The sequence below is a fragment of the Ovis canadensis genome, chromosome 22, assembly GCF_042477335.2.
Source record: "Ovis canadensis isolate MfBH-ARS-UI-01 breed Bighorn chromosome 22, ARS-UI_OviCan_v2, whole genome shotgun sequence".
Taxonomy (NCBI): domain Eukaryota; kingdom Metazoa; phylum Chordata; class Mammalia; order Artiodactyla; family Bovidae; genus Ovis; species Ovis canadensis.
The window spans coordinates 32,913,460-32,927,149 of record NC_091266.1 but is presented as its reverse complement, the minus strand read 5'-3'; the positions used below and the strand labels follow the sequence as shown (position 1 = coordinate 32,927,149).

At 41.6% G+C, this 13,690-nt stretch overlaps 1 protein-coding gene across 1 annotated transcript in view; it reads right to left on the bottom strand.

The window, feature by feature from the left end:
* Window positions 1–8,796: 8,796 nt before the first annotated feature.
* Window positions 8,797–13,690, bottom strand: part of CC2D2B (coiled-coil and C2 domain containing 2B) — a 206,286-nt gene continuing 201,392 nt past the window's right edge. The window contains exons 34-35 of the mRNA XM_069568154.1: window positions 12,935–13,112; window positions 8,797–10,490 (exon numbers count right to left, since the gene is read on the bottom strand). Coding sequence (XP_069424255.1) covers window positions 10,302–10,490; window positions 12,935–13,112 — 367 coding nt within the window. The 3' untranslated portion in view covers window positions 8,797–10,301. The remainder of the gene's footprint in view (window positions 10,491–12,934; window positions 13,113–13,690) is intronic.

The following is a 13,690-nucleotide window of genomic DNA, read 5'->3' as shown; positions in this document are numbered from 1 at the left end:
ATTTCTTCATTAATTCATTTAGAGCAAGCTGGACACAATTTAGGTATTTGCTTAATTCCTAAATAAAAGTCTGCTTTCTGTATAGAATATATAGAGTTTATATTCCAATAGGGAGAGAATAAATGAACAGCAACAACAAAGTCACATAGTGATAAGTGCTGTGAAGATAAATGAACATAAAAAGAGACTAGGAAATGACTGTGGGTGGGCATTGTTTTATGACGAGTAGGGTATGCAAAGTCCTGAGGGAGGTGAGGGAGCATGCAGATTTCTGGAGGCTGTGTTCTGGGCAGGGGAAACAGTAAATGCAAAGGCTGTAAGAAGAAGATGTGTTTGGAGGGCAGAGGATACCTGGAATGAAGAGGAGATAAATCTCAAAAGCAGTGATCAGTAAGGGTATAAGAGAATGGAAGTTAAAATGGCAAAACTTATGAAAATCTAAAAATGAGGGGATATATGGATACATATAGCTGATTCACTTCACTGTTAGCAGAAACTAACACAACATTGTAAAGCAACTATATTTATATATATTTATTTAAACAATTCACTCATCATTCAAATGAATGCATGTAAACGGTAATATATTCAAACAGTATAAGACTGTATTCAGTGACTATCCGATCTCCCTCTCTGCCTTGATCCCAGTTCTTCATCAAGGCAACATTATTACTATTTGCTTTCGTTTCCTTCCAGGGATATCCAGATATATTTATAACCACGCATGTACATAATCCCAATTACATAATCCAAATTGGTTCCAAACTGGGAAAGGAGTACATCAAGGCTGTATATTGTCACCCTGATTATTTAACTTATATCCAGAGTACACCATGCGAAATGCGGGACTGAATGAAGCACAAGCTGAAATCAAGATTGTTGGGAGAAATATCAATAACCTCAGATATGCAAATGACAACACCCCCTTATGGCAGAAAGTGAAAAGGAACTAAAGAGCCTCTTGGTGAAAGAGTGAAAAAGCTGACTAAAACCTCAACATTCAGAAAACGAAGATCATGGTATCCAGTCCCATCACTTCATGGCAAATGGATTGGAAAACAATGTAAAGTGACAGACTTTATTTTGGGGGGCTCCAAAATCACTGCAGATGGCGACCATGAAATTAAAAAACGCTTGCTCCTTGGAAGAAAAGTTATGACCAACCTAGACAGCATATTATAAAGCAGAGACATTACTTTGCCAACAAAGGTCCGTCCAGTCAAAGCTATGTTTTTTCCAGTAGTCACGTATGGATGTGAGAGTTGGACTATAAAGAAGCTGAGTGCCAAAGAATTGATGCTTTTGAACTGTGGTGTTGGAGAAGACTCTTGAGAGTCCCTTGGACAGCAAGGAGATCAGTCACTCCTAAAGGAAATCAGTCCTGAATATTCATTGGAAGGACTGACATTGAAGCTGAAACTGCAATACTCTGGCCACCTGATGTGAAGAACTGACTCATCTGAAAAGACCTGATGCTAGGAAAGATTGAAGATGAGAGGAGAAGGGAATGACGGAAGATGAGATGGTTGCATGGTACCACCGACTCGATGGACATGAGTTTGAGCAAGCTCCGGGAGCTGGTGATGGACAGGGAAGCCTGGTGTGCTGCAGTCCATGGGGTTGCAAAGAGTCAGACACAACTAAACGACTTTACTGAACTGATGCACATAATCTCCTTGCTCCATTTTGTCACAAATTGGAACACACTACACTCTGTTATGTACCTAGTTTTTGTCATTCAACACATACTGGTGAACCTTCCATAACGGAACACTCAGAATTCCTTCCAATGACTACATCCTATTCCACAAGATGCAAAGTCAGAAGCCCTGGGCTTTGGCTCTTGGCTGTTGATTAGTTATTTCTTACTGGAGTGGCCTTAAGGCAGGGCAGTTCCTTCCTCCTCCAGAAAGTGAACTGAGTGATGACAGAGACTGCTTCTGACTTTACCACTTTAGGTTCTTTGCTCTTGCCATACACATCTTACAGTTCAGTTCAGTTCAGTCCAGTTGCTCAGCCATGTCCGACTCTTTTCAACCCCATGGACTGCAGCACACCAGGCTTCCCTGTCCATTACCAACTCCCAGAGCTTGCTCAAACTCATGTCCATCGAGTTGGTGATGGCATCCAACCATCTCATCCTCTGTCATCCCCTTCTCCTCCCACCTTCAAACTTTCCCAGCATCAGGGTCTTTTCCAATGAATCAGTTCTTCCCATCAGGTTGTGAAAGTATTGGAGCTTCAGCTTCAGCATCAGTCTTTCCAATTAATATTCAGGACTGATCTCCTTTAGGATGGACTGGTTGGATCTCCTTGCAGTCCAAGGGACTCTCAAGAGTCTTCTCCAACACCACAGTTCAAAAGTATCAATTCTTCAGTGCTCAGCTTTGTTTATGGTCCAACTCTCACATCCATACATGACTACTGGAAAAACCATAGCTTTGACTGGACGGACCTTTGTTGGCAAAGTAATGTCTCTGCTTTATAATATGCTGTCTAGGTTGGTCATAGCTTTTCTTCCAAGGAGTAAGTGTCTTTTAATTTCATGGCTGCAGTCACCATCTGCAGTGATTTTGGAGCTTCCAAAAATAAAGTCTGTCACTGTTTCCATTGTTTCCCCATCTGTTTGCCATGAAGTGATGGGGCTGGATGCCATGATCTTCGTTTTCTGAATGTTGAGTTTTAAGGCAACTTTTTCACTCTCTTTCACTTTCATCAAGAGGCTTTTTATTTCCTTGCTTTCTGCTGTAAGGGTGGTGTCATCTGTATATCTGAAGTTATTGATATTTTTCCCGGCAATCTTGATTCCAGCTTGTGCTCCATCCAGCCAAGCACTTCGCATGATGTACTCTGCATTTACGTTAAATAATCAGGGTGACAATATACAGCCTTGATGTATCCCTTTCCCTATTTGGAACCAGTTTGATGTTCCATGTCGAGTTCTAACTGTTGACCTGGATACAGATTTCTCAGGAGGCAGGTCAGGCGGTCTGGTATTCCCATCTCTTGAAGAATTTTCCAGTTTGTTGTAATCCACACAGTCAAAGGCTTTGGTATAGTCAATAAAGCAGTTGTTTTTTTTTTTTTAAACTCTCTTGCTTTTTTGATGATTCAACAGATGTTGGCAGTTTGATCCTCTGGTTCCTTTGGCTTTTCTAAATCCAGCTTGAACATCTGGAAGTTCATAGTTCATGTACTGTTGAAGCCTGGCTTGGAGAATTTTGAGCATTACTTTACTAGCGTGTGAGATGAGTGCAACTGTGTGGTAGTTTGAGCATTCTTTGGCATTGCCTTTCTTTGGGATTGGAATGAAAACTGACCTTTTCCAGTCCTGTGGCCACTGCTGAGTTTTCCAAATTTGCTGGCATACTGAGTGCAGCACTTTCACAGCATCATCTTTCAGGATTTGAAATAGCTTAACTGGAATTCTATCACCTCCGCTAGCTTTGTTCGTAGTATTTCCTAAGGCCCACTTGACTTTGCATTCCAGGATGTCTGGCTCTAGGTGAGTGATCACATCATTGTAGTTATCTGGGTCACTAAGATCTTTTTTTGTATAGTTCTTCTGTGTATTGTTGCCACCTCTTAATATTTTCTGCTTCATTAGGTCCATACCATTTCTGTCCTTTACTGTGCCCATCTTTGCATGAAATGTTCCCTTGGTATCTCTAATTTTCTTGAAGAGATCTCTAGATCTCTTTGTTTTCCTCTATTTCTTTGCATTGCATCAATCACTGAGGAAGGGTTGCTTATCTCTCCTTGCTATTCTTTGGAACTCTGCATTCAAATGGGAATTTCTTTCCTTTTCTCCTTTGCCTTTAGCTTCTCTTCTTTTCTCAGCTATTTGTAAGGCCTCCTCAAGACAACTGTTTTGCCTTTTTCCATTTCTTTTTCTTGGGGATGGTTTTGATCACTGCCTCTTGTACAATGTCACGAACCTCCGTCCATAGTTCTTCAGGTACTCTACCAGATCTAATCCCTTGAATCTGTTTGTCACTTTCACTGCATAATTGTTAGGGATTTTATTTAGGTCATACCTGAATGGTCTAGTGGTTTTCCCTAGTTTCTTCAATTTAAGTCTGAATTTTGCAATCCAGAGTTCATGGTCTGAGACACAGTCAGCTCCTGCTCTTGTTTTTGCTGATTGTATAGCGCTTCTCCATCTTTGGCTGCAAAGAATAGAATCAGTCTGATTCTGGTATTCACCATCTGGTGATGTCCATGTGTAGAGTCTTCTCTTGTGTTGTTCCAAGAGGGTGTTTGCTATGACCAGTGTGTTCTCTTGGTAAAGCTGTTAGCCTTTGCACTGCTTCATTTTGTACTCCAAGGCCAAATTTTCCTGTTACTCCAAGTATCTCTTGAGTTCCTACTTTTGCATTCCAGTCCCCTATAATGAAAAGGACATCTTTGGGGGGTGTTAGTTCTAGAAGGTCTTATAGGTCTTCATAGAACCATTCAACTTCAGCTTCTTCAGCATTACTGGTTGGGGCATAGATTTGGGTTACTACGATATTGAATGGTTTGCCTTGGAAACGAACAGAGATCATTCTGTCATTTTTGAAACTGTATCCAAGTACTGCATTTCACACTCTTTTGTTGACTATGAGGGCTACTCCATTTCTTCTAAGGGATTCTTGCCCACAGTTGTAGACATAATGGTCATCTGAGTTCAATTCACCAATTCCAGTCCATGTTAGTTCACTGATTCCTAAAATGTCCACGTTCACTCTTGCCATCTCCTGTTTGACCACTTCCAATTTACCTTGATTCATGGACCTAACATTCTAGGTTCCTATGTAATATTGTTCTTTATAGCATCAGACTTTACTACCATCACCAGTCACATCCACAACTGGGTGTTGTTTTTGCTTTGGCTCCATCTCGTCATTCTTTCTGGAATTATTTCTCCACTGTCCTCCAGTAGCATATTGGGCAACTACTGATCTGGGAAGTTCATCTTTCAGTGTCCTTTTTGCTTTTTCATACTGTTCATGGGGTTCTCAAGGAAAGAATACTGAAGTGGTTTGCCATTCCCTTCTCCAGTGGACCACGTTTTGTCAGAGCTCTCCACCATGACCCATCAGTCTTGGGTGGCCCTACACAGGCATGGCTAATAGTTTCATTGAGTTAAATAAGGGTGTGGTCCATGTGATCAGTTTAATTAGTTTTCTGTGATTGTGGTTTTCATTCTGTCTGTCCTTTGATGGAGAAGGATAAGAGGCTTATGGAAGCTTCCTGATGGGAGAGACTGACTGTGGGGAAAACTGGGTCTTGTTCTGATGGCTGGGGCCATGCTCAGTAAATCTTTAATCCAATTTTCTGTTGATGGGCAGGGCTGTGTTCTCTACTTGTTGTTTGACCTGAGGCCAAACTATAGTGGAGGTAATGAAGATAATGGCGATCTCCTTCAAAAGGTCCCATGCACACACTGCCGCACTCAGTGCCCCCAACCATGCAGCAGGCCATCGCTGACCCACGCCTCTGCTGGAGACTCCTGGACATTCAGGGGCAGGTCTGGGTCAGTCTTTTGTGGGGTCACTGCTCCTTTCTCCTGGGTCCTGGTGTGCACAAGGTTTTGTTTGTGCCCTCAGAGAGTCTGTTTCCCTAGTCCTGTGTAAATTCTGGCAGCTCTGTGGTGGGGTTAATGGCCGCCTCCCTCATGAGGGCTTATGCCATACCCAGGTCTGCTGCACCCAGAGCCCCTGCCCCTGCAGCAGGCCACTGTTACTTGATATTCTGCAAAGTTCTCTACAAGGAAAGAGGCCCAACACTCCTCATAAAGCTCTGATCATTCAGTTCAGTTCAATTCAGTCACTCAGTTGTGTCCGACTCTTTGTGACCCCATGAACTGCAGCACGCCAGGCCTCCCTGTCCATCACCAACTCCCAGAGTTTACCCAAACTCATGTCCATTGAGTCAGTGATGCCATCTAACCATCTCATCCCCTGCCGTCCCCTTCTCCTGCTCTCAATCTTTCCCAGCATCAGTCTTTTCAAATGAGTCAGCTCTTTGTATCAGGTGGCCAAAGTATTGGAGTTTCAGCTTCAGCATCAGTCCTTCCAATGAACACCCAGGACTGATCTCCTTTAGGATGGAATGGTTGGATCTCCTTGCAGTCCAAGGGACTCTCAAGAGTCTTCTCCAACACCACAATTCAAAAGCATCAATTCTTTGGAGCTCAGCTTTCTTTATAGTCCAACTCTCACATTCATACATGACTACTGGAAAAACCATAGCCTTGACTAGACGGACCTTTGTTGACAAAGTAATGTCTCTGCTTTTTAATATGCTGTCTAACTTGGTCATAACTTTCCTTCTAAGGAGTAAGTCTTTTAATTTCATGGCTGCAGTCACCATCTGCAGTGATTTTGGAGCCCCCCAAAATAAAGTCAGCCACTGTTTCCACTGTTTCCCCATCTATTTGCCATGAAGTGATGGGACCAGATGCCAGGATCTTCGTTTTCTGAATGTTGAGCTTTAAGCCAACTTTTTCTCTCTCCTCTTTCATCAAGAGGCTCTTTAGTTCTTCTTCATTTTCTGCCATAAGGGTGGTGTTATCTGCATATCTGAGGTTACTGATATTTCTCCCGGCAATCTTGATTCCAGCTTGTGCTTCTTCCAGCCCAGTGTTTCTCATGATGTACTCCGATCATTATCCAGGTGTAAATGTTTTAAGTTAAAAGCATATCAAGGTGGCCTGAGGTTAAGATGGTGTAATAGAAGGACAACGAGCTCACCTCCCCTTATGTACACATTGAAAATACATTGACCTGTGGGGCAATCTCATTGAAAACACCTGAAGAGTGTCAGAAAGTCTCGTATACAATCAAGGCTGTAAAGAAGGGTCCCTACTCAGTTAGGTAAGAAGTGAAGAGAATCAGGACCTGTCCCTCTAGGAGGGGACACAGAAAAGCAGGGGATTACATGGGCTGAGAGAGAGAGAGAGCTTCCCTGTGGAGGAAACAGATTGAACCACATATTGGGCAACACAGTCCTTGGGTCTGACACCAGGAAGAGTCTCGTTAGCTGGTTTGAAAACCAGTGGACTAACAGGAGGGCTTTAAGAAACCTAGACTCTGCTTGAGAAAAGTGCGCCCATGCTGTTTACTACTGGAAATGGCGAAGGAGGCAGATTGAAACTATCCAGGACCCTGGTCAGTTTCTCATGACCACCTTAGCATGCCAAGCGCCCGCTCTGGCACCTCTACCCGTAGTGCAGCTACCCGTAGAAGGCTGCTTGTACTAAGGCGAGTGGGCAGTTGTGGAAAACAGAGCTGGGACCTGGCACTGCATCTGAACGGGGCTTATATTCTCAAATATAAAAAAGAAAAACTACTACTTTATTCTGTTACTTAATTGATTTGTTATTGCACTTTGAGTAAAATATGAACTCTTTACCATGACCTATGTGACCTGGTCCTTGTCTGCCTCTCCAGCCTTATGGGCTACTACTCCTTCTTCTCCATGTGAGTCTTTTTCTGGACTGGAGGGCTTTGTAATCATAGGTCGTCTCCTCTGCCTGAAATGCTTTTGCTAAAAGTCTTTGCATGATTGGCTTCCTCTTAACTATGGAAGCCACAGATGCCTAATCCAATAGCCATCCTCCCCTCTTCCTCACCACGAGAACACTGATTTTATTGGGAGAGAAATGGGTCTATTTAAAATACTTGATCTCCAGCCTCTTTTGTGGCTAGGAGTGATGCAATTTTGGCCAATGGGATGTAAGTAGAAGTTAATGGGCACAGTCTCCTAGAAAACTTTTTAAAAGAGCTAAACCAGCTGCCTCTTCTACCTCCTCCCTCCCTGTCTGCGTTTTCTTAATGAAATGACTGTAAGGTTAGAGCCTCTGTGGTTCCTGGGTCAGCAGACTCAGTATCACCTGGGAACTTGTTAGAAATGCAAATTCTCAGGCCCCACTCCAGATCTCGGGGAATCAGTAACTCTGAAGGTCAGGCCCAGAGAAGTGTGTTTCAACAAACTCTTCAGGTGATTCTTCTGCATGCTGAAGTTTGAGAGCCACTGAGGAAGAAGACAGAAGGTTCCTTAGAGATGGTGGCAAAGATGGATGAAGGCTAATGTACTTCTGACATCACAAAGCTATTGTGCTAGAACTGGGCTGCTTCCTTTGCATTTGATGGTGCTGTAATCCCTATTTGATTCTGTTACTGTGATTAGGTTTCTGTTCCTTGCAACTGAATGCAATTCTAATTGATAAATCATCTTTTAAATCTCAGCTCAAAACATTATCTCTGTGGAGATGCCTTCTCCCACTACTCTGCTTATACCCTCCATCCCCATCAAAGTCCTTCTCCATTACACCAACATTTTTCTTTACTTTATAGCACTCATTATACCCTGGAATTATCTCACCTACTTACTGTTTATTTGCTTATGATCTATTTTCCTTGTAAGAATGTCTTCACACTGTCCTCTAGCACATACTGAAGTGTCTGGTACATAATGGATGCTTTGTAATTATTTGTGGATGAGGTTGCAAAGAGTCAGACACAACTGAGTGACTGAACAACAAAAAGATTTAAAATTATACATTACATCTAATATCATGTACTTTTAAAACAGTCAAATAAAAAAACATGGTTCATTACAATCATATAATTTTTAGGAAAAATTTTTAGTTGAAAAACACATACACCTATTTCAAAATGAATGCAATACAGAATATAATGCACACTTGCCTATGAACATTTTCCACCTTACTCTTCAGTGGTCTATCAATTCTAAAACCACAACCAAATTAACAAAATAGCTATGTAAACATTCAGTATGGCACAGAAATGAATCGCATGAGTTCAGCCTTTATTTGGCAAACTTGTCTTTCCATAGATATCATTTTGTGCTACCCCAGTTGATGTGGGAAACTTGTTAATAACAAAACCTCCTACAGCATTTAAACACAAACATTCAAATAAAAACAATTCTGATCATTTTCTGATGCATGCCAGAAGACATACATAACGAAGTTTTAACCTTGCAGAAAAAACATTCTCTTTACCTACATACCCTTTTTCTCTAGTCATCTTGAGTTTGGTCTGAGACTAACATCCTGCAAATAAATGAGGTCTTCTCTGGCCTCTGCAGGCATATTGGGAGAGGGGATCTAGGCTGAGGGTTCCCTGAGGATGAACTTGGGGGTTTGCTCTCTGCTTCTCTGAGAGTGATTCAAGGGGCCCCAGTGCTGCTACAGTGGGAGAAGTGAATCTTCTTTTTCCTACTTTAACCTCATAAAATTTCTCTCATAAACCTTTGGAAATCTATCCTTTGATTAAAAAATAAGTTGTTATGTAACATTTACATAAACTATTTGAACACTTTTCTCAATGAAGTACAAAACAAATACAATAAAGTACAGTGTTTTCTACTTAGATCCCTATCCGCTCTTTCTCGAGGCCCTGGATGGGTCTCTTTGGGGCACCATTGTAAAAGAAAAGCAGCAGAAAGTGCCAGAGGCAGAATGGGGAGCTCCTCATTAAGATAAAGAGGACTCTGAAATTCGGGTAAGACTTTTATCTCCCTTTCTCACAGAATTAGGAAAGAATTTAGGTAGTGTTTCCTGAGAGTCCCTTCTAAATACCTGGAGGTGAAATGACGTTAGGTCAGTAGTACATAAAGAGAAAACTTTGAAGAAGCCCCCGGAAGCTGTCCTTAACCCAACATGGCATATTTCCTTCTTATTCTTAACCAGTGAAATAATCTTTTACCTCATGGGTTTCTATTTGAATAACTCCTGCCTGGAATTCCATCAGAACCATCATCAAAGTTATCAGCCTCACTTTAGTAATGATAGCATTCTGTAAGGCAGGGTTCTCATTCTTAACTGGTTGAGAGTTGCCTGGGAAGCTTGTTTTAAATAACGTAGGTTCTGGAGCTGTACTCTCAGAGATCCTGATTCAGTAGGTCCTGGATAGGATGTGGGAACTTGCATTTTCAATAGGGCTTTCCAAGTGATTTTGATGGAGCTGGTGGGGCCCCCCAATTAGAGCAACACTGGCTTTAGAGAGAGGCCAGAATTGCTTCTTTCCCAGAATAAACCTACTGTAGACAGTGACCCCAGGTGCCAGACTTTCCGAAGGGTCCTCCTTGATGTGGTCTCTGATGAGGAGGTCATTTATACTTGTCCCCAGAAACTCAGGCAGTGAGTCTTGTCCCCTACTCTATAAGTGAGCCAAAAATTGGGCTCACGCTTGTCTGGACTTGAAGATAAACAGAAAAATCCCAAGCACCAGAAAAGTCTGTCTCCTGGTTGGGGGCCCATGTACCATCTTCTTCTATCTTTTTCCTTTTCACTGATGTCGAGCTAATGAAGCCAAATAGACCCACACAGATAATATGTTGTTTGGGTAGGGGTGAATGTACACAGCTAGAGCAAATTCTGTCTGTGGAAATTCAGAAGAATGAATTCCAGTTTGATACACAGCATCAATAACTGACTGTACATCAGTGTATGGCATCTGGATAGGAAATCCTGTGACCTGGACCAAAGACAATAATACATAAACCCACATTACAATCATATAGGTGGTTGGGAATTACTGTGTGAAAAGAGATTACAGAAGCCTCAAAGAAATGGAAGTCATAAAATAATAATAATAGTTATCATTTTGTGGGTGTTTACCAAGTTCTAGGGGACTTCCTGGTTGGCTCAGCGGTAAAGACTTTGCCTGTGATGCAGAAGACACAGGAGACACCACAGGTTCTATCCCTGGGCTGGGAAAATCCCTTGGAGGAGGGTATGGCAACCCACTCCAGTGTTCTTGCCTTGGAGAATCCCATGCAGAGGAGCCTGGCAGGCTCCAGTTCATAGGGTCACACAGAGTCAGACACAACTGAAGTGACTGAGCATGTACTATGTTCTAGGCACAGTGCTAAATACTCCACATATATAATTAACCCTCAAACAACCCTTTGAGGCAGGTTTTGCTATAACCCCACTTTATAGAGAGAGCAGCGAGCCAGGTCTGTCTAATGCCAGAGTCTACACATTTAACATTCCACATACTTGCACTTTTTCTGCAATGGCAAACTGCCAAGAAGGAAAATTCTTTGTCATATAAATGATTTGAAAGAGCATTTTGGAAGAATTTATTTCACATTGATTTACTTTATATTTATTAATATCTATGGCAGGATTGGGCTTCCCTTGTGGCTCAGCTAGTAAAGAATACACCTACAATGGGGGAGACCTGGGTTCAATTCCTGGGTTGGGAAGAGTCCCTGGAGAAGGGAACAGCTACTCAGTCCAGTATTCTGGCCTGGAGAATTCCATGGACAGTATAGTCCATGGGGTGGCAAAGTGCTGGACATGACTGAGGGACTTTCATTTCCTCCGATGACAGGATTAAAGGATATGGGACATGGGTCTCATGTAAAATTATCTATTAAAGAATTTACAAAGGACAACCATAAGCTGCTTTCAAGCCTCAGATTGCTTACTTTTCTGATCTTTAAATCTCTTCACGTGCTCCTCCCTTGTGACTGCATAGTACACTATCCTTCCTTAGCTTAATAAATTACACTGCAATTACATGTTTTCTGATCTAACAAGCCCATTGTCTCTCTGAATGCTCAAGACGTTGTCTGTCTCATTTACTGTCATGACCCCAAGTGAATGGCACAGATTGCCACATGGAATACAAACAGTAGTTAACATTTAGTAAGTGTTGGGTGCTATGGTTAAGCAACTCACCTAATCCTCACCACAACCACAAAATAGCTAACTAGTTTTATCCTTGTTTATCTTGTGCAATGGGGTAAGAACGTATAGAAAAGTTGGGTAATTTGGTCAAAGTTAGTGAGTGGTTGAGCCAGGATTTGAACCCAAGCCACAGGATTCAGTCTAGATTTATGAATCTGTGTTATTAAACAGCAGGTAATTTTGCAAAGGAACTCTAAGTTTAAAACCTTGGCTTATACTTAACAATACTTTGCTTATCTATTTACCCCCTAATTCAATTAAAAAGAAAGCAAAACAAAACAACTACCTCCCTATTCATGAATAGTGCCTGCAGACCCCTCCCTGGCAGCCTAAGTATCAACTTTCAACAGATAGCTTCCTTTCCTCTTCCCAAGGCTTTCTCTAGGGGGCATTTTCTGATCTACAGGATGGAAGGGGGAAGGAATATCACTCTTGGGAGGCTGGGGCTTCCAAAAACTACGCAACAATTCATAGGCAAGAGGAGGTGAGAGGATTCTCAGAATTCAGGGGAAGAAAAGAGGGACTTTAAAATACACCAAATGCCTGCCATGTTTGATTATGGACTTGAGTTTGATAGGCCTTTTTACCATCCAGGATGATGTCAAATGTGCTGGTGAATATACGAGAGGAGGTTAAAACAGAAGTCCAGGCTATGATGTATAAATTTGAGAATAATTTGCTTATGGAAGGTAATTAAAGCTTACCTGAAGTCCTCTTGCCCAGAACCAAGGACAGAGAATCCATCCTATTACTACCATCTAGAGATCATTTCTTAGTTTCTTAGTTGCAAGTCATTTCCTTTTGGGCATCTCTTTCCAAAGTCTGTGGTTTGTGTATCATAAAACCGATTCCAAGAAAATGTCATGCAATCTGGTCACAGTACTAGTTATTCACTACATTTGAAAAGTCTTGGTCTAAACATAAGTGGATTTGAAGTGAAAGTTGCTCAGTTGTGCCCGACTCTTTGGGACCCCATGGGCTATACAGTCCATGGAATTCTCCAGTCCAGAATACTGGAGTGGGTAGCCTTTCCTATCAGATCCATGGGATCTTCCCAACCCAGGGATCGAACCCAGGCCTCCCTCATTGCAGCTGAGCTACAAGGGAAGCCCAATGAGATTAAGATAAAAGATATCTCAGGGGTTTTTAAGATTACTATCATCTGGCAATTAACATCATAGATAAAACAAATGTCATTAATGCATTAAATCATATACAAACCCAATAAAATTGTAGTAGTCTTTCAAATTCACTCTCTTCTTCAGATGAAACAAAGCTTCCAGTACCAAGTTCTAACTTAGGAAGAATCTGTCGTAAAATGAAAGTACACTGTCTATTCCAACGTGTTGGCTGTTTAGGCCGCCATTCCATTATTTTACACTTCAGAGTTCTTTCAATCCTAAGGTAAGAATGCAAAGATCATTTTATGATAAATTACGACTCATTTAATAAATGTGAAAAAAGTTTTGTTACATTTACTCAAGTATGAGAATAATACTTTGGGGTAATTCCCTGGGGATTTCTTGCATTAGTAAGAATGCAAAGGTCATTTTATGATAAAATGCAACTCATTTAATAAATGTGAAAAAAAAGTTTTGTCGCATTTACTCAAGTATGAGAATGATACTTTGTGGGGATTTCCCTGGTGGTCCAGTGATTAAGAATCTACCTTGTAATGCAAGGGATGCAGGTTCAATCCCTGGTCAAGGAACTAAGACCCCCCACTGAGTAAAATGCCCAAGCGCTCTGGAGCCCGTGTGCTACAACTAGAGAGGCCATGAGCTGCAACCAAAGACCCCACATGACCCAACTCACAGTGCAACTAGGACCCCACACAGCCAAATAAAAACAATAAATTTTAAAAATATGTAGTCATTCACAATTTTCAAAAATGATACATTTTTGATGTAAGAGAAAACCAGACCTCTGTGGTGAGTGATATCTGCCATCAACCATATTAATCTGGTTTGAGAGAGA